Consider the following 27231-nt stretch of genomic DNA (forward strand, 5'->3'; position numbering starts at 1 on the left):
TGTGTGTAACCTCTCTGAACTACCTCATAGGGAGGTTGTGAAGATCAGCTAAGCATGTGAGTTTGAATTAACTACTAAGACTGTGTAATGATTCTTAATTTCAAATAATTCGTCCTTTCCCAAAAAGAATACCAATGAATCAGTCCTTTTTGGAAGAAAATATTTAACTTTCAAATTACCCAAACACAGAAAACGATAAGACTTTAATAGAAATGAAACTTAAAATGACAAATTATAAAGATCCAGAAGCTTACTTAAAATATTTATACATGTAGTTGTTACAAGTAAAAAATTTCAATTTTATCCAATTGCAGTTGACTAAAGAAAACTAGATTCTATACAAAATAAATGCTAGAAAATAAAACAAAAATAAACTAATTACATGGATTTAGAAAGTCTCTATCACATTCTATCCAGCTGAGAAGAAACTTTTTATGCATCATTTTGCCCATCATCCTAAAGGTTTGGCCTAAAATTCTCATTCAAAAAGCTCTCTCAATAGCCCAGATCAGTTTTCTGGGATTTTCAATGACTCAATGGGTCAGCCACTATGTGTAGTCCAAAAAGTAACACATTTCTGAACTCAATATTTGTTGGCCAGCAAATAAGTACTTTTAAACTTCTTGTTCCTGCTGTTCCATCAATTTATTAAAGTAGGGTCCCTTGCTTCTTGGATTCAAATGAGTTAAAGTTTTAGTCAAAAGACTAATGATACCAGACTGTATTGCAGGGAATTAATTGAATGTTCATTTCATGTCTTTGACTTTATTTTTCTCCCATTCCAGGAGGCATGAAAAATTTACTTTATGTAGATTTTATTTTTGTTTTGTGGAATATAACAAATTTTCCTCTTCAATTTTTAAATATTTTTCTTCAAAAAAGTTACTGTTATGTGAAACTAAGACATTTTAATACTTTAGTAATACATTCTAAGAAAGACTGATGAAATTTTTAAGTAATCATTAGAAAAAGTGTCTGATATCCTATTATATGTGGTAAGGCAAAAAGCATTTTCAGAGCTGAAGCAAAAATATTAACTACTATTTTGTTCAGGGAATATTTTATTTTGGTGATTGTCAAGGGTTAAAAAAAAAAAGTTTTTTTTTAATCCCTTCTGAGCTAGGACAGAAGTTCTTTAGGATATAATGCAAGTCTAGAATAATTAGATAAAATCTGGTTTAAGATAATCAGAGTTTCAAAATTCTGCCCTATGTATTGCTAGTTGATGCCTAACTTCTTGGGAACTATAATGAGTAACAAACATTCCAATTTTGGGAATATTTCAAGACAAAAAACTATCCACAGAGGGAAAAAAATGTAGTGTTAAATTTTTAAAATTCAAAGCACTCATGATAATTTAGAAAAAACTTAGGGGAATTTATTAATCTACTTAATGTTAGTATTTAATACTAATTTAAAAACTAAAAGGATTTAGTATAGCTAATGGTTGAAACTGCTCAGTTATATAATTAGTCACTTGTGAAAGTAAACAGGTAAATACTTTATTACCATTTTCTTTTAGCATCAGAACTACTTAGAACCAGTAGTTCCTGCCAGATTCTGAATTTGATGCTAAGAATTTAGATATGTGCTAAATGTTAGATATCATCTCTATTATAAATCTAAGGATTTTATAGTACCATCTTGAATGTGATAAAATCTCCAAATTAATCCAAATCAAACAACAAAGAATTTTGAAAAGTAAATGCACAATCAGTCACATGTTCTTTAATAATCTGTACACTTCCATCCTTCATATCGGTTTCTTTTATATTTTGAAGTATGTGATCTTTATCTGGTTTTTTCTCTTCCACCAATGTTGGTTGTTTTAAATTTTGTTTTTCATTATTTGAATAAATGGCGATTTTTTCTTTTGTGAAAACAGGTTTGGTCATGGAGTCAGATTGTTGAAATTTTCCAATAACTTCTGTAGAAGCACCAGCAGGGTCATGTTGCAAGCAGAGGGCTGACCCACAGCTTCTCTTTTTTAATGCTTTATCTGCTGTATAACAATCAGAAGGTTTGATGTTTCCTTTTGTATGTTCTTTTTCAACATCAGTTTTACTGTTACTGCTTTTTGTATTTATCTGAAGTTTATTTTCTTTTTCAGTCAGATGGCTTCTTATTTTAATTCTTTGTTCTTTTTCATTATGCTGATTTTGGCCATCTACTTCTTGTACTTCTACTTCTCCATCTATTGACTGTCAAAAGAAATAAATGTATTGCTTTTTGAAACAAAAACAATTAAATGGTAGGGCTTTGTTAAAATGACTAAATATTAGAACATAAATCATCTCTAAAAGAATACATTACTATAAATTCTATGTGTCAAAAAATAAGAAGATTTAGAACTGAATTGGCAATAAGTTAATTCTCTAATCTATTAGATGTGTAATTTTTAGATAACGCAGTAATTTATTAATTAATAAAGCTAAATTGTTCATTTAGTTTCTATTGAGACATAATCCATCTCATTAATAAAACAGCAGCATCTCACCTCAAATGCCAGGATATAAAAGGTAGCAAAAATTAATTTTATCAACTTTCACGTAAAATTAGATGTGTAATATCATTGCCCCCAACTATGTTGATGCCAACCTATCCATGTCTGTAGAAAGCTGTGAGGACTAGTCCAGGCAACAAAAAACTTCATTCAGCTTCATTTGTTAGCCTTGGCTTTTATCTCTCTTAGGTTCCCAGTCACTACCTCTTCTCAGTTCTTCTCTAGGGTGATGAGTTGGTTTAAATTTTACTGTTGCCTTAAGTATACTGTTCCTTAATCTTTATTGAAGATTATTTTCCTATTTCCTTGTTGTCTTTTTTATTTAAGTTAAAATAATCTTTTATTTAAATATAGAAATAAGACTAAGTAAAAAAAAAAAAAACCAAAAACCTCACAAATAGGATCTAGTCATGATGAAAAATTAATATAGATACAACAAGTACTTCAGTTTGGGGAATGGTTTAGTTATATATATAAATATTAACTAAATATTAATGCTAATTTCTCTTAAATATTTAAAGAGGAAATTACCTAAGAAATTAAGGTAAACTAAAGAAATCTAGAAAAAATACAAGAAAGCTTACAATGTAAGATAAATTAAGTCATAAGGAAGACAAGTTTTAATAAGTATAAGTTTCAAAATTGATTTGGATCCTAAACAAAAATACACAGAATTCTACCATGAGGTATATGTTGCACACCCAGAACTTATGTAAGCTGCTCTCTAAGCCTTAGAAACGCATTGCACTTGTATTCTTTGACTACCCTTGGCCTTTATGAGTTACTGTTTTTGTTCTCAGATACCTGAATAAAACAATTTTTGAGGCACTTTCCTATCTGGCTTTTAAAAGTGTATTCTTCTAGGAATAGATACAATTCCATCATTCTTAGAAAAGCTTATGAACTCTGACCTTCAGTACCTTTATCTTTATTCATTTTCTTTTGAACATGTTTATTTATTTTCTCTGGTGGTTGTGTGGCTTAGATGAGCAAATACTATTTCTCTGAAGACTATTTGTATCACAATAAAAAGAAATCAACAATCCAAGTTACCTTTTGTGCTGTCCACTATTTGCTCTCTCTCAGCTAATTTGCAGAAATGTCATACACATCCTGAGCTTTCAAAATACCCTGACCCAATGAAGGAATGATAAAGCTAGCTCAGATTACCAGCCTCATCCACTTCATTCAGTTCTCTTTAATAACTCATTCTTTTTCTAGAACCTTTATTATCTTCTCCATAATTTTGCAATATCAAAAATACTTTTGGCAATATAAAAAGTGACAGATAAAATTCATAAATGAAAGAATAAGGAGTTTTGTAGTACTGCAACTAAAATGTTAGCCTATTTGTGTGTGAGTGTGTGTGTGATTAATCAGAGACCAAATCAACAAAACATAAGGTTTCATTCAGAATTCTTGAAATAGGTGGTTAAATGATTGGCTTGACTAAATGAATGTTTAAAAGTGAAAAACAAATGGCAAAATATAAAAATTATCTAAATGATTATTTTCATTTCACAATTTACAGCCCATTTATTGAAGACCTATGTGGGACTGACACCCTTATTGGGGAGAAGTGGTCTGTTATTGTTTATTTTATATTTTGTTGTTATGAACTTGAGGATTTTAATAAATTATTATCCTACAGGAAGGTGGTGATTCAAAATTCATATTATAGGAAAGTATGTTGGAATGGAGAAAGATGTCAATTTTCTACTGACCCTTGAAGTATCTGTTGTCTCGGTCCTGCTGACAAGTTAGGAATAGAAATCAGAGATTTACAACCAAGGTGAGGAAGAGGGGTTAGGAAAGTTTAGGCTAGGATGAGGAGAGTCTACTTTAGGAAAAGTATGGGGGCTTGAAACTCAGGGAAGCTGTCATCCTAAAGGCAACATTTCTTCCTCCTAGATAGCATGTTCTCGAAGGAAGAGAAGGATCATTTAGTCAGTTCAGAGAAACAGTTCAAGAAGCCAACACTTTGCTTTTAGGATGGACTAAATCTTTATGTCAGACTAATAAACTTATTGCAGGCAAACTGTTAAGGAGAGAGATCCCTGGTCAATGTAAGGAAAAGGATTCTAAAACCTGGAGGCATTGCATTCTCTAGTGCAACATATCCCAGTCTAAAGCCCAGAGGATTAATTTTTGGAGGACAAATAAGGAAAATTCTTTGCCATTCAGATATCAAGGGATAAAAAGCTTCCATGATCATATATGATTAATAAAGTTGAGAGAAGTGACTGAAAAATCTTTATAGGTTGGAATTTCAGGAAAGAAGATCAAGAAAACTGGTACCTCATAAACCTGAGGCAGGCACATAAATTCTAGAAGGGCCAATACCAGAATATAAAAAAATCTTGTCTAAATTTTGTTTCTCTTCCAGGGCCTACATATAACAGGCAAGTTTATTGTATTTTATTATAACATATGCCCCAAATGAAAGCTAGCCTGGCCAAAAACCTAAAGTTTGATAAAATAAAAAGTGCAGATAGTATTAACTCTAATAACAAAATCTAGAAAAGGTTTCAATTAGGCAGGAGATAAGAAGCTTAAGAAAAAGTCCAAGTTTAATTATTTTTGTTTTGTATGTGATGTCTATTAAACTAAAGTATCTATGTGACTATAGGATTTTGATTATTTTGTTTACTATCAGTTACTCATCACTTTCTATCCTAGATTCTGTGGCATGTATAGCTAAAATGGGTACACAGGGCATATGACTAAAATGCTTGATTTGGAAACAGATAATCCTGCTTTCAAATCTTATCTTTCACAATGATTGGGAAAGAAAGCCCTTTCACCTCCCTCAGCTTCAGTTTTCTTCTGTAAATTGGAGATAACTATAGTCTCACAATGAATGTTCTGAATATATATCACAATGTTTATCTGTATATTTCTCACAATGAATATTCTGAAGTTCAAATGAGATAACATATATATAGTTCTTTGTAAACTAACATATATGTAAATTACAATATAATTTGTGCATGATTATAAGAGACTTATCACCTGTCATAAATCAAATATTTTCTCTGGAGAAAATCAAAATTAAGATATTCTATTTAATTGTTTTTTTTAACATGGTAGACTGATAGTGGAATGAGAAAATGAACTGAAAGTTAAGAGCACTGTTTGGGGATCAATACTAGCTTGCTGTATATAACACTTTAAACTCCTTGGGTCTCAATTTCTTAATTTGAAAAATAAGGGAATTATAATAGATGATCTAAAATCCCTTTCAAATTCCAAAATTCTATGATCCAGGAATCTAAAAATTCCAGGTCAATTTCTAGCTTCTATTATACACCAGTGTCAAATTCTACAGAAAGACTTAAGCTATCTGAAACTCATGAATTTTCTACTTCAAGATCAGCAATCAATCAATAAGCATTTATTAAGTATTGTGTATTCCTGATGCACTATGCTAAGCAAGTACTTCATAAAATTAATATTAATAATTATTAAAATAACTAAAGAATTGTAAGACTGAATAGTACATTATTCAAATGAATTTGAATCTAGGATTAGAAAATATAGCCTAGATAGCATTATAATTGCAGCATCTAGGACTATGCATCTTTCCTATAAGTGAAAATTCAGCATAATAATTAATGTTTAATACATTAATTAATGACACTAAAATGGCAAGGGTGGGATTATTAGACTTTTAATTTCATAAATCTTTCCTCTAGAGAGTTCACCAAAATATTACCTTTAATTGAATTTCAGTCTTCTTATCACTAACTTCAAGTACTTCAATTAATGGTTGGGTTTTGGGGGCTGGTTTTTCAAAATTGAAAACACCTTCAAGAAATTTATCAACATTTTCTTCAATGACAAAAAATCTTTCCTAAAAAAAAAAAAAAAGAGAAAAAAGCATTGTGTATTTTTAAATGTCCCTTCAGTATTGTACACAAACCATTATTTAACTCAGCTATGCAGTGAGGAACATAAAAGCAGTTGTAAGAACAAAATAAAATACTCAAAATACTTTATAAACCTTAAAGTATTAATGATTATTGGCCTTGTTACATTTGAAACACCTGCTTATGAAGAGGCAATTAAAAAAAATAACAGCTTTTTATTTTTCAAAATACACGTTAAGGTAATTTTCAACATTCACCCTTGCAAAATCTTATGTTCCACATTTTTCTCCCTCCTTCCCCCCTTTTTTCCACCTCTCCTAAACAGCAAATAACCTAATATAGATTAAACATGTGCAATTCTTCTAATTAAACATATTTCCATATTTTATCATGCTGCACAAGAAAAATCAGATCAAAAGGGGTGAAAATGAGAAAGAAAAAAAAAAAGCAAGCAAACAACAAAAAGGTGAAAATACTATGTTGTGATTCACAGTCAGACTCCATAGTCCTCTCTCTGGATGCAGAGGCTCTACTGGCTCCTAGTGGATAGTTTTAGTTCTGGAGTTAGGAAGACCTGAGTTCAAATCAAGCTTCAGACCCTTAGCTGTATAACTTTGGGGAAATCACTTTATCCTGATCTGCCTAAATTTCCTCATCTGTAAAATGGGAAGATAATATCTACTTCAAAGGATTGTTGTGAAGGTCAAATAAGCTAATAATTTAAAATTTGTTTTTATACATAATTGTGTTAAGGATCAAAAGGAGACCAAAAGAGGGTCATGAAATGTTCCCAAAGTATTTGCAGGCTTGAATTCATCTCCAAATCAAGTGGCAAAGTTTTTTTGTAATTGAAGAGGGTTAAGTTCCAAAAGGATTTAGGAAAGAACCAGGAGCTAGGAGATAAATTTATCTGGTTCTTCAAGTCACTGATATGCTAATTTTATGACTCAGAGGTAGAACAGAGGAGTGATCTCAAGAATTTGCTTATCAAAGACCAGCAGTCTATAAGACTTTAAAATCATTGACAGATGGTTAGAATAATAACACTCTAAGGTCAAGGGAACTTTAGGATTATTGCTATATTTCCCCTAGAAGCTGTATCTTATCACTTGGGTAAAAGTAAAATATTAAATTCTAAAAAAGAAATGAGCTAATAATTATAAAGTGCTTAGCATAGTACCTGGCACATTGTAAGGGCTAAAAATTATTATTATTATTACTAATTTAGGGTGCTCAGTATCAAAATTTAATCTAGAAGCAGCTAAGTGGCGCACCAGCCCCTGGGCAAGTCACTTAATCCCAATTGCCTCAGCAAAAAAAAAAAATAATAATTTTTAATCTATTTTCAAGATGACAGGATTTCAGGTGAAATTTGTTGTCTTTCATTTCATATGATGCCATAACAGGCACGTAAATTGGATTTAAGTAAAGGAGGGCTGTGCAAGGTCACCTGCTATACTTTCTCCTCCAAAGCTGAAATATAGCTTTTAAGGGAAACAGCAATAATTTAAAAGTCCCCAGAACTTAGAATGTTTCTGTTTTAACAATCTGCCAATGATTCTAAAGTCTTCTAGACTTTTTAGATTTAGTGATCCAGAAGTTCCATTCCTCTCCCTCTCCCAACTTTAAGTATTATTGTTCTAACAATCTGTCAATGATTATAAAAGTCTTCTGGCCTAGGAATATAATAACATTTCTTCCCTTAGACTTTTGGATTAAATGGACTTGGCCCAGGATCTAATGGTGACCCATTAAGAGTCAGATTGCTTTGGGTTTAAGAACTGGTAATAATTGACCATATAGTAGGACAGAAAAACCTCAAACTCAAATGCAGTAAGGCAGAAATAGTAAATGCATCCTTTTCAGACCACGATGCAGTGAAAATTACATTCAACAAAAAGCCAGGGGGAAATAGACCAAAAAATAATTGGAAACTAAATAATCTCATATTAAAGAATGATTGGGTGAAACAGTAAATCACAGACATAATTAATAACCTCACCCAAGAAAATGACAATAATGAGACATCATATCATAACGTGTAGGATGCAGCCAAAGCAGTAATAAGGGAAAATTTCTTATCTCTAGAGGCCTCCTTGCATAAAATAGAGAAAGAGAAGGTCAATGAATTGGACTTGCAACTAAAAATGTTAGAAAAGGAACAAATTAAAAACCCCCAGTGAAACACTAAACTTGAAATTCTAAAAATAAAAGGAGAGATCAATAAAATTGAAAGTAAAAAAACTATTGAATTAATTAATAAAACTAAGAATTAGTTCTATGAAAAAAACCAACAAAATAGACAACCCTTAGTAAATCTGATTAAAAAAAGGAAAGAGGAAAATCAAATTGTTAGTCTTAAAAATGAAAAGGGAGAACTCGCCACTAAGGAAGAGGAAATTAGAGCAGTAATTAGGAGTTACTTTGCCCAACTTTATGCCAATAAACTCGACAACTTAAATGAAATGAAGAATACCTTCAAAAATATGACTTGCCCAGATTAACAGAGGAAGAAGAAAATAGACTAAACAGTCCCATTTTAGAAGAAGAAATAGAACAAGCTATTAACCAACTCCCTAAGAAAAAATCCCTAGGACCAAATGGACTTACATGTGAATTCTACCAAACATTTAAAGAACAATTAACTCCAATGCTATATAAACTATTTGAAAAAATAGGGATTGAAGGAGTCCTACCAAATTCCTTTTATGTCACAGACATGGTACTGATACCTGAACCAGGTAGGTTGAAAACAGAGAAAGAAAATTATAGACCAATCTCCCTAATGAATATTGATGCTAAAATGTTAAAATATTAGCAAAAAGATTACAGAAAATCATCCCCAGGATAATACACTATGACCAAGTAGGAGTTATACCAGGAATGCAGGGCTGGTTCAATATTAGGAAAACTATTAGCATAATTGATTATATCAATAACCAAACTAACAAAAACCACATGATCATCCCAATAGATGCAGAAAAAGCATTTGATAAAATCCAACATCCATTCCTTTTTTTTTTTTTTTTTAAAGATTAATAAAAGAGGTTTATTATTGGGTTTGGAAGTAAGGAGATAGGTGAAGGTAAAGATAAGGAGGGCACCGGACAGAGGGTCCTCACATGGCTAGCATGTTTGGAATCTCTGCAAAGAGGGGTCCCAGTGTCTCCCTTTTATAAGGGGAAATTTAGCTCGAGGGGCCTTTGGGTGTAGCCCCAAAGTTGGCTCAGATCTAGGTGGGGCTGGGACAGGTCCAGATCTTCTATTGGAATTCAAAGGGACTAGGATTTGTGAGTTAAAGGATAATTACATTCAATAGGAGGGGGCCAACATCCATTCCTAATAAAAACACTTGAGAGGATAGGAATAAATGGACTTTTCCTTAAAACAGTCAGGAGCATATATTTAAAACCGTCAGTAAGCATCATATGCAATGGGGAAAAACTGGAACCTTTCCCAGTAAGATTTGGAGTGAAGCAAGGTTGCCCATTATCACCAATATTATTCAATATTGTATTAGAAACGCTAGTCTTGGCAATAAGAGTCAAGAAAGAGATTAAAGGAATTAGAGTGGGTAATGAGGAAACCAAACTATCACTCTTTGCAGATGATATGATGGTATACTTAGAGAACCCCAAAGATTCTACTAAAAAGCTATTAGAAATAATTCATAATTTTAGCAAAGGTGCAGGGTACAAAATAAATCCCCATAAATCCTCAGCATTTTTATACATCACCAACAAAATCCAACAGCAAGAGATGCAAAGAGAAATTCCACTTAAAATAACTGTCAATAGCATAAAATATTTGGGAATTTATCTACCAAAGGAAAGTCAGGAATTATATGAGCAAAATAACAAAAAACTTTCTACACAAATAAAGTCAGTTTTAAGTAATTGGAAAAATATTAAGTGCTCTTGGGTAGGCCGAGCAAATATAATAGAGATGACAATACTCCCTAAACTAATCTATTTATTTAGTGCTATACCAATCAGACTCCCAAGAAAATATTTTAATGATCTGGAAAAAATAACAACAAAATTCATACAGAAGAACAAAAGGTCAAGAATCTCAAGGCAATTAATAAAAAAAAAATCAAATGAAGGTGGCATAGCTGTACCTGATCTAAAACTATATTATAAAGCAGCAGTCACCAAAACCATTTGGTATTGGCTAAGAAATAGATTAATCGACCAGTGGAATAGGTTAAGTTCACAAGACAAAATAGTCAACTATAACAATCTAGTGTTTGACAAACCCAAAGATCCTAACTTTTGGGATAAGAATTTATTATTTGATAAAAACTGCTGGGATAACTGGAAATTAGTATGGCAAAAATTAGGCATGGACCCACACTTAACACCGTATACCAAGATAAGATCAAAATGGGCCCATGACCTAGGCATAAAGAACGAGATTATAAATAAATTAGAGGAACATAGGATAGTTTATCTCTCAGACTTGTGGAGGAGGAAGAAATTTGTGACCAAAGATGAACTAGAGATTATTATTGATCACAAAATAGAAAATTTTGATTACATCAAATTAAAAAGCCTTTGTACAAACAAAACTAATAAAGACAAAATTAGAAGGGAAGCAATAAACTGGGAAAATATTTTTACAGTCAAAGGTTCTGATAAAGACCTCATTTCCAAAATATAGAGAATTGACTCTAATTTATAAGAAATCAAGCCATTCTCCAATTGATAAATGGTCAAAGGATATGAACAGACAATTCTCAGATGAAGAAATTGAAAGTATTTCTAGCCATATGAAAAGATGCTCTAAAGTCATTATTAATCAGAGAAATGCAAATTAAGACAACGCTGAGATACCACTACACACCTGTCAGATTGGCTAAGATGACAGGGAAAGATAATGCGCAATGTTGGAGGGGATGTGGGAAAACTGGGACATTGATACATTGTTGGTGGAATTGTGAACGAATCCAACCATTCTGGAGAGCAATCTGGAATTATGCCCCAAAAGTTATCAAACTGTGTATACCCTTTGATCCAGCAGTGCTACTACTGGGCTTATATCCCAAAGAGATACTAAAGAAGGGAAAGGTATCAGTATGTGCCAGCCCTGTTTGTAGTGGCTAGAAACTGGAAAATGAATGGATGCTGATCAATTGGAGAATGGTTGGGTAAATTGTGGAATATGAATGTTATGGAATATTATTGTTCTGTAAGAAATGACCAGCAAAATAAATACAGAGAGGCTTGGAGAGACTTACATGAACTGATGTTAAGTGAAATAAGCAGTACCAGGAGATCATTACATACTTCAACGATACTGTATAAGGATGTATTCTGATGGAAGTGGATTTCTTTGACAAAGAGAAGATCTAACTTGGTTTCAGTTGATCAACGATGGACAGAAGCAGCTATACCCAAAGAATGTATATAAACTGGTTGCATTTTAGTTCTTCTTCCCAGGTTATTTTTACCTTCTGAATCCAATTCTTCCTGTGCAACAAGAGAACTGTTCTGTTCTGCATACATATATTGTATCTAGGATATACTGTGACATATTTAACATGTATAGGACTGCTTGCCATCTGGGGGAGGAAGAGGAGGGAGGGAGAGAAAAAGTCGGAACAGAAGTGAGCGCAAGGGATAATGTTGTAAAAAGTTACCCAGGCATGGGCTCTATCAATAAAAAGTTATATTAAAAAAAAAAAAAAAAAAAAGCTTGCTCTCTGATACTTAGTGCTGGACTCTTTGAGATGATAGTCTTGTCCAGCCCTGGGACCAAGATCTTAAAAAAAAAAAGTGATAATTTGTTGATTAATGAGAACTGGAGACCATTCCTCCTTCCTGCCTATGAGCCAGAGAATTACCATGTCTATGGCAGAAGTGGGATGAATGTGTTTCCTTGCTTCTGTTTTTCTGCTAAATTCTCTTAGAATTCTAGCCAGCTGGACTTCCGGTCAAGATGGCAGAGAGGAAGCACATTGCTGTGTAACCTCCGTGTTTTTCTCTCACTATCCATTTCATTTCATGCCTCTGAATTAATGCTCGACTGAAAAAAAAACATACAATTACTTACCAAGAGAAACCATCCTTGAGACTCGTCAAGAAAGGTCTGTTTTTCGCGAGGGCGGAGACGGTTATTAGATCAGAAGCAGACTGCGGGCAACAGCTGCAGCGAGAGCACAGAAAGCAGCTCAGAGCCGAGCAGAGCGGAGAGGGGGTGGGGTGTGATCGCAGCCGTCTCTGAGGGGAGAGCTTTGCTACAGGATTAGATACTTTGCTCCGGCAGCAAGTCAGCAGCCCAGCAGAGAAGCTAAAAACACCGAGGGTGAAGAATACAACCCCAAACAGCTGGAGTCTCTCGGGACCTGGCCACCCCTCCCCACAGTGTCTCAGCCCACTCTCGGATCTCAGAGCGCAGGCGCCACAGCACAGTAGGACCCGTGCCTCACGGCTACCCTGCCCCTCCCCCAAAGAAAGCAGCCTCCATTCAAGGGTTTTTTTCTTCTGTTTCTATGATAGTTTGTCTTTGATTATTAGACAGAATGAGCAAGAAACTGAAAAAGACTTTAATCCTTGACAGCTTCTATACAGATAAAGAGCAGACTCCAAATCCTGAGGAGACTAAAAACAAACAGTCCCCAGGTGAATCCCCAAAGGAGGAGATCATATGTTCCTCAGCACAGATGAATCTCATGGAGGAAATTAAAAAGGCTCTCACAAGGGAGCTAGAAGAAAAATGGGAAAAGGAGAGGGAGGCTTTGCAAAAGGAGAGGGAGACTTAGCAAAAGCAGAGTGAGGCTTTGCAAAAGGAGAGGGAGACTTGGCAAAAGGAGAGAGAGGCTTGGCAAAAGAGCCTGTAGAAGTCAGTTAAAGAGAGAGTGGATAAAGAAACCAAATCCTTGGAAAAATAGGATTGGTGAACTGGAAAACAAAATTGGCGAAATGGAAAAAAATTCCACAGAACAAAAGAACTCAATTGGACAATTAGAAAAAGATCTTAAAAAAGTGAGTGAAGAAAATACTTCACTGAAAATCAGGGTCGAACAAATGGAATTGAATGACTCGAGGAGACAAGAAGAATCAGTCAAGCAAATCCAAAAAAATCAAACAATGGAAAAGAATGTGAAATACCTTCTGGGGAAGACAACAGACCTGGAAAACAGATCCAGGAGAGACAATCTGAGAATCATCGGACTCCCAGAAAAGTATGATGAAAAAAAGAGCCTGGACACTATTTTCCAGGAAATTATCAAAGAGAACTGCCCAGAAGTCATAGAAACAGAGGGTAAAATACACATTGAAAGAATTCATCGATCCCCTACTGAAAGGGATCCTAAAATCAAAACACCAAGGAATATAGTGGCCAAATGCCAGAACCCTCAGGCGAAGGAAAAAATACTGCAAGCAGCTAGAAAAACCCAATTCAAGTATCAAGGAGCCACAATAAGGATTACCCAGGATCTGGCAGCATCCACATTAAAAGATCGAAGGGCCTGGAATATGATATTCTGAAAGGCTAAGGAACTTGGTATGCAACCAAAAATAACTTACCCAGCGAGAATGAGCATCTTTTTCCAGGGTAGAAGATGGACATTCAACGAAGTAAGCGAATTTCACCTATTTTTGATGAAAAAGCCAGAACTTAACAAAAAATTTGATCTACAAGCACAGAACTCAAGAGAAATCTAAAAAGGTAAAGATTAATCTTGGGAACTATATTTCAGCTATAAAGATGTATAAAGAATACATGTACAGCTTGTTTTAGAAACTAGATATGGAAAGGACATTGTACCAGAAAAAGGGGAAAGTGGGGGTACTACATTTCATGAAGAGGCAAAGAAAACCTATTATATCTGAGAGAAAGAATGGAGAGGGATGAATATAGTGAGTATTTTACTGCTTTCAGAATTGGCATTAAGAGAAAAATTTTAGACATATTCAATCTATGGTGAAACTTCTCCCACCTCATTGAAAAGTGAGAAGGGAAAAGTGAAAAGCGAAGGAATAAGCTAAGTGGAAGGGAATATGGTAACTGGGAGGGAAAGGGGTAAGTTAGGGGGAGGAACTCTAAGGGGGGGGCAGGGATACTAAAAAAAGGGAGGGCTGTGAGAAGCAAGTGGTGCTCACAAGCTTAATACTGGGAAGCGGGGTAAGGGAGTAAGAAGGGAGAAAAGCATAAACCGGGGTTAACAAGATGGCAAGTAATACAGAATTGGTCATTTTAACCATAAATGTAAACGGGGTAAACTCCTCTATAAAGAGGAAGTGGTTAGCAGAATGGATTAAAAGCCAGAATCCTACAATATGTTGTTTACAGGAAACACACCTGAAGCGGGGTGATACATGCAGGTTAAAGGTAAAAGGTTGGAGCAAAATCTACTATGCTTCAGGTGAAGTCAAAAAAGCAGGGGTAGCCATCCTGATCTCAGATCAAGCTAAAGCAAAAATTGGTCTAATCAAAAGAGATAAGGAAGGGCACTATATCTTGCTAAAGGGTAGAATGAATAATGAAGCAGTATCTATATTAAACATATATGCACCAAGTACTGTAGCATCTAAATTCTTAAAAGAGAAATTAAGAGAGCTGCAAGAAGAAATAGACAGTAAAACTATAATAGTGGGAGATCTCAACCTTGCACTCTCAGAATTAGATAAATCAAACCACAAAATAAATAAGAAAGAAGTCAAAGAGATAAATAGAATACTAGAAAAATTAGATATGATAGATCTCTGGAGAAAATGTAATGGGGACAGAAAGGAGTACACCTTCTTTTCAGCAGTTCATGGAACTTATACAAAAATTGACCATATATTAGGACATTAAAAACCTCAAACTCAAATGCAGTAAGGCAGAAATAGTGAATGCATCCTTTTCAGACCATGATGCAATGAAAATTACATTCAATAAAAAGCCACAGGAAAGTAGACCAAAAAATAATTGGAAACTAAATAATCTCATACTAAAGAATGATTGGGTGAAACAGCAAATTATAGACATAATTAATAACTTCATCCAAGAAAACGATAATAATGAGACATCATACCAAAATGTATGGGATGCAGCCAAAGCGGTAATAAGGGGAAATCTCATATCTCTAGAGGCCTATTTGTATAAAATAGAGAAAGAGAAGGTCAATGAATTGGGCTTGCAACTAAAAATGCTAGAAAAGGAACAAATTAAAAACCCCCAATCAAACACTAAACTTGAAATTCAAAAAAATAAAAGGAGAGATCAATAAAATTGAAAGTAAAAAAACTATTGAATTAATTAATAAAACTAAGAGTTGGTTCTATGAAAAAACCAACAAAATAGACAAACCCTTAGTAAATCTGATTAAAAAAAGGAAAGAGGAAAATCAAATTGTTAGTCTTAAAAATGAAAAGGGAGAACTCACCACTAACGAAGAGGAAATTAGAGCAATAATTAGGAGTTACTTTGCCCAACTTTACGCCAATAAATTCGACAACTTAAATGAAATAGAAGAATACCTCCAAAAATATAGCTTGCCTAAACTAACAGAGGAAGAAGTAAATATCCTAAACACTCCTATCTCAGAAAAAGAAATAGAACAAACTATCAATCAACTCCCTAAGAAAAAATCCCCAGGACCAGATGGATTTACATCTGAATTCTATCAAACATTTAAAGATCAATTAACTCCAATGCTAAATAAACTATTTGAAGAAGTAGGGATTGAAGGAGTCCTACCAAACTCCTTTTATGACACAGATATGGTACTGATACCTAAACCAGGTAGGCTGAAAACAGAGAAAGAAAATTATAGACCAATCTCCCTAATGAATATTGATGCTAAAATCTTAAATAAAATATTAGCAAAAAGATTACAGAAAATCATCCCCAGGATAATACACTATGACCAAGTAGGATTTATACCAGGAATGCAGGGCTGGTTCAATATTAGGAAAACTATTAACATAATTGACTATATCAACAACCAACCAAACAAAAACCATATGATCATCTCAATAGATCCAGAAAAAGCATTTGATAAAATCCAACAGCCATTCCTAATAAAAACACTTGAGAGCATAGGAATAAAAGGACTTTTCCTTAAAATAGTTAGGAGCATATATTTAAAACCTTCAGTAAGCATCATATGCAATGGGGAAAAACTGGAACCTTTCCCAGTAAGATCTGGAGTGAAGCAAGGTTGCCCACTATCACCATTATTATTCAATATTGTATTAGAAACACTAGCCTCTGCAATAAGAGTCGAGAAAGATATTAAAGGAATTAGAGTAGGCAATGAGGAAACCAAACTATCACTCTTTGCAGATGATATGATGGTATACCTAGAAGACCCCAGAGATTCTACTAAAAAGCTATTAGAAATAATTCATAATTTTAGCAAAGTAGCAGGATACAAAATAAATCCCTATAAATCCTCAGCATTCTTATACACCACCAACAAAATCCAAGAGCAAGAGATACAAAGAGAAATTCCATTCAAAATAACTGTTGATAGCATAAAATATTTGGGAATCTACCTACCAAAGGAAAGTCAGGAATTATTTGAGCAAAATTACAAAAAAGTTTTCACACAAATAAAGTCAGACTTAAATAATTGGAAAAATATTAAGTGCTCTTGGATAGGCCGAGCGAATATAATAAAGATGACAATACTCCCTAAACTAATCTATTTATTTAGTGCTATACCAATCAGACTTCCAAGAAAATATTTTAATGATTTAGAAAAAATAACAACAAAATTCATATGGAACAATAAAAAGTCGAGAATCTCAAGGGAATTAATGAAAAAAAAAATCAAATGAAGGTGGTCTAGCTGTACCTGATCTAAAATTATATTATAAAGCAGCAGTCACCAAAACCATTTGGTATTGGCTAAGAAATAGATTAGTTGATCAGTGGAAAAGGTTAGGTTCGCAAGACAGAATAGTCAACTATAGCAATCTAGTGTTTGACAAACCCAAAGATTCTAAATTTTGGGATAAGATTTCATTATTTGATAAAAACTGCTGGGATAACTGGAAATTAGTATGGCAGAAATTAGGCAAGGACCCACACTTAACACCACATACCAAGATAAGATCAAAATGGGTCCATGACCTAGGCATAAAGAACAAGATTATAAATAAATTAGAGGAACATAGGATAGTTTATCTCTCAGACTTGTGGAGGAGAAAGAAATTTGTGACCAAAGATGAACTAGAGACCATTACCGATCACAAAATAGAAAATTTTGATTATATCAAATTAAAAAGCCTTTGTACAAACAGAACGAATGCAAACAAGATTAGTAGGGAAGCAACAAACTGGGAAAACATCTTTACAATTAAAGGTTCTGATAAAGGCCTCATTTCCAAAATATATAGAGAACTGACTCAAATTTATAAAAAATCAAGCCATTCTCCAATTGATAAATGGTCAAAGGATATGAACAATTTTCAGATGAAGAAATTGAAACTATTACCACTCACATGAAAGAGTGTTCCAAATCACTACTGATCAGAGAAATGCAAATTAAGACAACTCTGAGATATCACTACACACCTGTCAGATTGGCTAAGATGACAGGAAAAAATAATGATGAATGTTGGAGGGGATGCGGGAAAACGGGGACACTAATGCATTGTTGGTGGAGTTGTGAACGAATCCAGCCATTCTGGAGAACAATCTGGAATTATGCCCAAAAAGTTATCAAACTGTGCATACCCTTTGATCCAGCAGTGTTTCTATTGGGCTTATACCCCAAAGAGATACTAAAAAAGGGAAAGGGACCTGTATGTGCCAAAATGTTTGTAGCAGCCCTGTTTGTAGTGGCTAGAAACTGGAAAATGAATGGATGCCCATCAATTGGAGAATGGCTGGGTAAATTGTGGTATATGAATGTTATGGAATATTATTGTTCTGTAAGGAATGACCAGCAGGATGAATACAGAGAGGCTTGGAGAGACCTACATGGACTGATGCTAAGTGAGATGAGCAGAACCAGGAGATCATTATACACTCCGACAACGATATTGTATGAGGATGTATTCTGATGGAAGTGGATTTCTATGACAAAGAGACTTAACTGAGTTTCAATGGATAAATGATGGACAGAAACAGCTACACCCAAAAAAGGAATACTGGGAAATGAATGTGAACTATTTGCATTTTTTATTTTCTTCCCGAGTTATTTTTACCTTCTGAATCCAATTCTCCCTGTGCAGCGGGAGAACTGTTCGGTTCTGCAAATATGTATTGTATCTAGGATATACTGCAACATATTTAACATATATAGGACTGCTTGCCATCTTGGGGGGGGGGTGGAGGGAGGGAGGGGAAAAAACGAAACATAAGCGATTGCAAGGGATAATGTTGTATAAAAATTATCCTGGCATGGATTCTGTCAATACAAAGTTATTATTAAATAAAATAAAATTTAAAAAAAAAATAGAATTCTAGCCAGCTTTTGCAATGGTGTTATTTAAAATAAACTTTTCCCCTTTCCCAACCTCAACAATGATACATTCTTTTTCTAGGTATCAAAGGCAAATTCATTGACCTATAGATGACAGTTTTTGTTCTCTGTGCCCTTTTCTAATCATGTGGTATGCCCCTGTTAATCATAACCTTTCTAATATTACAGGTAAACAGCTCAACACCTTTCTAATATTACAGGTAAACAGCTCAACACTGGTTACCAATCTAGGACATAAGGATGTTATATACACTGGGGGTAACCTGAATTCATCAAAGGTAGATAAGAGCTCTTACAAATTCCTTACTTATCTTAATATCAGTTCCTTATAAAGTTATTTTTGTTTTATTTTGTTTCCAATACAAAGATCATAGTTTTCTTTGCCAAGAAAACAGAAACTAGACCTGCTTCTTCCTGTCTCTGTTGTTTAGTCTGGTTTGTTTCAAGCAGGGAAAAAGTCCAAGCTATTCCTTTTGAACTCTTCTTCTCCCTGCAAAACTAAAAAACCAAAAAAACTAATTCCCTTTGTTATCTTGAGCTTTCCTTACCAGTATCAGCTTATTTTAAGCTTCAGGTCATATATGTTAATAGGTCCTTCCCCATTCTTATATTAAGGATTCTGTTTCCTGTCCTTGCCTCGCATTTTCTCTATATTTCTTTTAAAAATCTAAGTTATTTGGTGAGGTCTTTATGAATCCACATTGGTCTTTCCACAAAAATCTCATTTTTCCTCTTTACTGGAGTAGTTTTTCTTAGTGTATCCAATTTTGTTCCTAAGCATTTCTTATTCTCCTTGGGCAAAATTCCTCAAGTGTTATCTTTCCTCTTATATCTCTGAAATCTGGTTTTCCAAAATTAGGCATTCATGCTCAAAGTATGCTCAGATTTCCTCTATTCTATCATATCTCTAAGAGGAAATGGTCACTTCCACCCAAAATTTTCCATCTTTTCCATCCAAACAACAGGGTTCCTTTTCTGTTAAATGGGAATGAATCAGGTTAGAATTTCATTCTTTGCTTTTTTGAAGTATGAAATTATCATTAAAGGAAATCAAGAAGTTATTAGTTGTTTTGCTTTTGATAGAGGGAGAGCTCCAGCAGATGTCAGGAAAACTGAATCCTTGCATTACCACTATATCATTCCAGATTTATGATCTGTTCTGTGGAAGGATTCTCTGCTGCTATAAGAATCAACACAGCTGACTAGTATTCAATTGGAGAAGAATTATGTTCAACAGAACCAAAAATATATCTTTGATGATTATCCTATGATATTAAGATAATTCTTTTATTAAAGGTTATATGGTATGAGAGGCTCATTTCTTTCCAATTCCAAGCCTGAAACACAAGATTGGCTTGCATCAGGTATGACCCAGAACAGACTTAATGATTTTTTTCTTGTTTGCAATTTCATCCTTTCTTTGCCTTCCCACCTTTCCCCCGCATTTTCTTTTGTATGTTGTCTTTCCTCATTTGATTTTAGAAACTTTCTTTTTTTGAAGTCCTATATTATAGAAGACATGACAACTGTATTGAAAGATTTGAAGAATTTGTAATACAGAAAAGAAAGCAAGAAAGTTGTCAATAGTTTACATTAAATTTACATAGAAAAATTGTCAAAATGCATAAGAATTGTGATTGTTCTATGGGTATTTATAGTCTATATCAGTGGTTTTTTTACATACATATATATACTCACGGACACACCATGTATGTGCTATATTTATGTATATAATATATTTCATTGCTGAAATATGCTTTTTTAATGGAAAATGCATAAAAAGTCATTGATAACAATAGTGTCTAAAAATTCAAAAAAGGTTATGGACACTTAGTAACTATATCCAGAGCTGAACTAGAGATTGTGAATGTCAGAGTCAAAAAGTCATGAAATCTTGAGTCATAGTTTACAGGAATAAGAGATGATAATCCTTGAACAAAACTCATCTTAAGTATTGTTTTCAGTTCTAGGTATCATAGTTTTAAAAGGTCATTGATAAGCCAGTGGTCAGCAATTGGGATGATGAACAGTTCTGCAATTATGTCATAAGAATTTTTAGAAAAAATGGGGATGTTTAGCTTGGAGAAGAGAAGACTGAAGAACATAACAGCTGTATTCAAGTGTTCCAAAAGATTTGTGATAGAGGAGAACAAGCAACAGAGTTGCCAAATAAGAAGAAAAAAAAAAAAAAAAAACCCAGAACATTTTTTAAAAGATGCACAGAAGAGAAACGTCCAGCTTTAAATCTTAGACTTTATATTTATTAAATACTTAAAAGGAAAAATTTTCAATAATCGCAAGTTGCAGTTTCATGGAAAACTCTGGTTGTATCTTATTTTCCAGTCTTTCTCATCTTATTCCCCAACATGATTAAATTAGACTAGACTGCTACTCTCTAAGCCATTCAACTATTTCCTAAACTTTGCTCCTTTCCTTTCCTTTTCTGAATCCCTATTCATTGAAACCCAGTTCAATGCCTACTCCTCCACAAAAATAAACCCAGATCTCCACCTAACTACCTTCTCTCTTCTTCCCTCCCCCCAGCAATAATTGTAAACCTTAAAAAGTTTGATGTAAATGTAGGCCAGGTGTTTTACATACATTATCTTAGTTGATGCTCACAATAATTCTATGGGGTAAATATTTCTTTAATACTTTGATGGATTTCTGATGGGAGGGGAATGAAGGGAATACTCTTCAAAGGTGGAGATTACATACAACTCACACCTTCCTGTACTCTTCTTATTCTTTTGAAAACCCTCCCCAGGAGGTCCACTTGTTATGCTGGGGACTTTCTCTAGAGCCTTATAATGCACTGAGATCAATGAGATCTTGTTTCAAAATTAGCCAATCTCCTTTCCAGTCATAACTCGCCAATGTCTCCATTACCATCTTTCTTTGGCACAATTCTTCACCTAGGGCCCCAGCCAGTGTCATTCAAGCTTCTAGTCTAGATTCCTCATGCTCTCTCAACTAGCATATTTAAATGTTTTCTACTCTCACAACTTTCAGAGAAATGCCTTTCTCTCCATGTCTCTAATTCAATCAGGTGCTCATCATTTCTAACTTGGAGTATTCTTACAAAAGCCTTCTGACAGGCCTTCAGACTCAAGTCTCTCTTCCATCCCCACAGCTGCCAAAAGGATTTTTCTAAAGCTTGAATCTGATGATGTCATCTTCCTAATTCAATAAATTCCAGTGGCTCCCTATTATCTCTAGATCCAAATATAAAGTCCTCTCTTTGGTATTTAAGGCTCTTCAAAATCTGGCTCCTTCATACCTTCCCAGTCTTCTCATACCTTCTCTCTTCTTCATGCACTCTGTAATTAAGCTTCACCTGCCTAAATACAGGTGCAGCTAAGTGGTATAGATAGTAAATAGAATGCTGGGCCTAAGGCCTAGAATACGGAAGGTTCCATTTTCATCAGGTCTCAAACACTAACTGGGTGATATTGGGCCAGCTATTTAATCCTGTATACATCGTATTTGAAAATAATGGTTTTTATCTTGTTTTCCTCATTAAGGCAGCTAGGTGATGAAGTGCATAGATCTCGGGGCTTGAGTTTAAATCCAACTTCAGATACTTATACCCTGAGCAAGTTATTTAACTTCTGCCTCAGTTTTCTCAAATGTAAAATGGGGGTGATAATAGCACCTATCTTACAAAGTTATTATGAGGATCAAGTAAGATATTTTGTAAAGTAGTTGGTAATAGTAAGCACTTTAAAAAATACTTATTCCTTTCTCTTTCCCACATAAAGGAGTAGCAGAAAAAAACTACAATTATTTGAGAGGGGAAGATTTTTTTTTTTTTTTTTTTAGCCTATGTTTCTATATATCCCCCATACTTAACAGAGTGCCTGGAACATATTAAGGTACATAAATGCTTGATGACTTCACATTATCTACTGAGGCACAGGCACTTTCAGCTTAGAATTACCTTTACTTATTATTTGCATTAATTGTAAATAATATATTGAGTGCAATGTTTCTTCATTCTCTCTAATTATTTAAGTTGATTTCTACTTTAACATTCTTTTGTTTTTTTTTTTTTTTGTTTTTTTTTTGCTGAGGCAATTGGAGTTAAGTGACTTGCAGAGAGTCATACAGCTAGGAATTGTTAAGTCTGAGAGCAGATTTGAACTCAGGTCCTTCTGACTTCAGGGCTGGTGCTCTATCCACTGTGCCACCTACCTGCCTGATTTCTACTTATTTTAATGGAAAGAGCTCTGGATTTGGAGTCAGAGACCCTGGCTTTGAATCCCAGCTATAGCTGACTAAACTATATTTCCTTGGACAAGGGCAAATCACAACTTCCTGGGCCTCTATTTCTTTATTTGTAAACCATTGGGCAAGAACTAGATTTTTAAAAATCCATGACTCAGGAAGAGAGTGAGGCTGATGACTTTTCAAAAAATTGTCTCACTTAAGTTCAATTCACATGCAAGTCAAGTATCATCATTACATGCATCACCTGTGCTGTCATAGATTATTTTGGAAAAGAAAGGTGGAAAAGGACAATTATATATATATATATATATATATATACTTTATGTTTCAGCAAACAATTTTTGTTCATGCTGGACAATTAAATTATATAAACCACACGTTTTAAAAAAGCAAATACATTGGCTTTCCCCATAATTTATATTCTACATCACTAAAAAATTTCAGAATGAAAAGATGTATTTATGATGTAAGGGGAATGCATGCTAATTTTGAAAAATGGGATTATAAAAGTTATTAAGTAGAAAAGAGTACTGTTACCTGCAAACAGTTGTTGCTCAAACCAAAATACCACTTTTTCCAGTGCCCATAACTCTCTGGAGACTTGGCAAATTCTATCACTGTATTGAATGAAGAAATATTAATTTTCGGTTCCTTAGAGCTCAACTTATTTTCAGGAGCAAACTGCAAAATGAATGAATAAGAAACAACATCTTGCGTGGAGAAGCAAAGTTTGTATTGATGGGGGCTCAAATCACTCTGAAGGCTTTGTGGTTGGATCTGAGGCACTTGGATCAACAAAATTAGAGATTCTTCATCTTGATTACACTGCAAAGGAGGGCATAAGATTTTCCCTCTTTTAGTCTCTGAAAAAACTGCTTCTCTAGGTTGAACTTTATTCGGATTCTCTGGAAAACTTTCCTTTCTATTAGTTTTCTTTTTGGATTCTTCTAGTGAACTTGTATTACCCGGAAAGCTCAGAGTCCCAGAGGATGGTACCTCATTACAGCCCCCAGGTAAGGCAGGCTCCTTACTAATAGTACCATTTGATAGATTTGCTTTACTAATAAGTGGCTGCCCTGAAGTACCAGATGGACCTGCATTCCTTGGTACGTTCAGTACCCCAGAAGCTGGCATTTCATTACTTCTCCCGGGTAAGATCATAGTCTCTGAAAGAAGATCCTCCTCTCTAGTGCAACTTGGTGGATTTGCTTTTGTAACAAGTGACAGCTCTGAAGTATCTAGTGGAACGGCCACAATCCCAGCAGCTGGGTCCTCCATAGTACCCTCCTGAGAGTCTATCATTTCTTTACCAGATAAAGTCCAGGAATTCTCAGGACAAGACTGGAAAGTTACGAGGGCATCTGAAGAAATGTCTTGGCTCCAATCTTTAAACATTCTAGTATCCCTTAAGAGCTTATCAAACTGGCTTCCTATTTCCTCAGAAGTGCAAACAGACTGAGAGCCATCCGTTTCCGGCATGCCTTTAGATGACAAAGACTTCACCAAATCCTCCGTCCCTGCTTGCTTCTGTAGTCCCTTTCCCCAGGCAGCTCCCTCCTCCTTTTCCCCCTTCTCTTTCTTTTTCTCCTCTTCTTTCAACTTCTTTTTCTCTTCTTCCTCCTTCTTGTTGTCTTCTTCCTCCTTTTTCTTCTCTTCCTTCGCCTTTTCCTCCACGTCTACCTCTTCTTCTACCTGCAGGTCCAGGTGCTCTATGCTGTGCTTTGGAGGCACCACGGGCAAGGTAACGATCAGCTGCCGCTTAGCCTTGTTGAATTGAGCACTACCTCGGCTCTCCTCTACGGGATAAGGAAGCGGGAGATGAAGACTGTAGTCGGGCTTGCGGGAATCGAGCAACAGCTGCTTCTCGGTCACCTCCAAGACAGCTTGTCCGGCGGAGCGCAACAGGGGAAGCTCGATGGTAACTACCAGCTCTCGGGGTACAGTACTGGGGCAGGAATCCCGGGAGCACCGGTAATCCTGCAGATCCACGTGGTGTCGTTGCACTATGCTGTGACGCGGCACGGTAGGGGCCGGATCTGGAGGCTCCTCCCGGGGAGGCGTGTAGCTGTGAGGTTGCGTGGCGCTAGCCTTCGCGCCATCAGGATAGGCGTAGGGATAGGGGAAGGCGGGCAAAGGGCTGTCCCCTGATTCTTCCCCCTCAGGCGCGGGTGGGGGACCTCCAGGGAGGGGCGTCCGCAGCACTGCTGCCTCCGGCGTGCCTTTGTACTTGATTTTCAGGATCTTGGCATTGCGTCGGTCCAGTTTTACGCCGAACTGCTTTTCCACAGCCTCTAGGGCGGTGGCGTTAATCATGCTCCGGAATCGCTCGTGGCGCTTGCCTAGCGACAGCGTGTCCGGATGGAAGATGATGTCGTAGACCTTGTAGCGGGCCCCCTGGCTGCCCATGTACTCGCGGCCCGGAGCCAGGCTGTAAGGCAGGGACCAGAGCTGTCCCCGCGAGGAGCCGTGTGGGCCGCCGATGCTGGGTTGGCTGCTGGGCTGGTCCAGTAACGGGTTGCTGCAGATGTTCAGGAAGCATCGCTGAGCCCCGTTAAGGCTGGTGCGCAGCACATGGCCTGGCTCCGGGTGCACGAACTGCACCTTCACACCGCGTTCCCGCTCCAGCGCCGTAATTTCCTCTTCGTAGCGCCTCCGATTCTCTGGATCCGACAACTCCGCCGCATACTCGCCGAAGAGCCGCCGGAACTCCGGGTCCTCGAAGGCATTAGTTAGCTTCTTCACTTCCTCGGCGCTCAGGTCCAGGTCCTGTAGCAGCGAATCGGGTTTCTCCGAGGCCATGTTCTTTATTAGTACATGAGGGAGGAATTCTCCCCTAGCCTGCGGGCACAGCGAGGTCCGGAGCAGGCCCTTAGCCGGACTGGCGGAGAGGACGGCTTTAGAGAGTTGCCGGAGACTGCCCGTTGGTAACAGCGGAGGGAAGGGGAAGCGCCGCGTACCAGTTGTCATGGGGATGAGTGACACCCGTGCCCAACCCTTTGCGGATGAGGAGAGCTGGCAGGAGAAAGAGCTTGAATCTCTTTCTGCTAGTGAGGTAGAGACAAGTTTAAGAAGGAAAACGGTAACGAGCAATCTTACCCTCCCGGCTCTTAAGGGTATCCCTGCTCAAATTGTTCACTTATCCATAATTCTGATAGGTAATATGTTCCATGTTTCTCAAATTTTCTTGTAATATCTCCCTTTATTATCTAAGTCATGTATCCATTTTGACCTTATCTTGGTATATTGTATGTATACATCTTTTATGTGCAGTTTTTTGCATGTTATTTCTCTTTGCTTGAGAACAGTGTTTTTGCCTTTTCTGGGGGAGTGGCGGGGGTTAGCCTCAAAATTTAATGTAATGCCTGGCATATATATATATATATACTGTAAGCCCTTAATAAATGCTGATCAACTTGATTTGACTTGACTAATGACGTGGACATCCTTTTTTATTACTTTATTCTTACTGGAAAGATTCCTCTCACTTATGGTTAATGTTACTGCTAGGTTTGATATTGGATACTATTTAAGAAAATCCTTTTATTGTCCAAGTTTTAGTAGTTTCAACATAAAAGGCCGTGTATTTTGTCAAAACCTTTTTCTGCATCCATTGATATAATTGTATAATTTTTATTTTTCTTATGTAATAGTGTTGTTTCTGGTTTTCCAGACATTGAACTAACCCTGATTTCTTAATATAAATACAACTTGACACTTATATTTCACTTATCAGTTGTACTAGCAAAATAGTTTTTTTCTTTGTCAGATTAGCTAATGCTTTCTCTGTTTTTATCACCCCAGACACAAGTTTCATTTACAGATTTTAGCCAAGTGTGATGTTGCATGCTTATATTCTCAGGTATCTTTTTTTCCTCTTACAATTTTTTTGGAAGAGACAAGGCTTATTTATTTATTTTCTGGTTATACATGTACATTCACTTTAAAAAATGCATTTCTTTATGAATCATGTTGGGAAAGAAAAATCAGAACAAAAGAGAAAAACCAAGAGGGGAAAAAAACAACAGGAAGAAAAAACAAAGGGAACATAATATGTACTGATTTATATTCAATGTCCACAGTTCTCTCTGGATACAGATAGCATTTCCCAAAGTTTATTGGAATTTCCTTGGATCACTGAACTGCTGAGAACCAAATCTGTCATAAATTATGCCACAAACTTGCTGGTGCTGTGTACAATGTAT

At 35.6% G+C, this 27231-nt stretch overlaps 1 protein-coding gene across 2 annotated transcripts; it reads right to left on the reverse strand.

Annotated features, from left to right (window-relative positions):
• Window positions 1-175: 175 nt before the first annotated feature.
• Window positions 176-26843, reverse strand: DNAAF2 (dynein axonemal assembly factor 2). Of its 2 annotated transcripts, XM_051977891.1 has the most exons (4): window positions 23567-26843; window positions 13905-13970; window positions 6219-6356; window positions 176-2201 (listed from the first exon to the last, which is right to left on the reverse strand). In XM_051977891.1, exons 1-4 carry the CDS (start codon window positions 25994-25996, stop codon window positions 1668-1670), a joined length of 3168 nt encoding a protein of 1055 aa, XP_051833851.1. In that variant the 5' UTR covers window positions 25997-26843; the 3' UTR covers window positions 176-1667. The 2 variants fall into 2 exon arrangements, with proteins under 2 accessions (XP_051833851.1, XP_051833852.1); XM_051977892.1 differs by lacking the exon at window positions 13905-13970 and having other exon boundaries at window positions 23567-26842.
• Between the last annotated feature and the right edge of the window lie 388 nt (window positions 26844-27231).

This window comes from Antechinus flavipes, chromosome 2, assembly GCF_016432865.1.
Source record: "Antechinus flavipes isolate AdamAnt ecotype Samford, QLD, Australia chromosome 2, AdamAnt_v2, whole genome shotgun sequence".
In the NCBI taxonomy this organism is placed as follows: domain Eukaryota; kingdom Metazoa; phylum Chordata; class Mammalia; order Dasyuromorphia; family Dasyuridae; genus Antechinus; species Antechinus flavipes.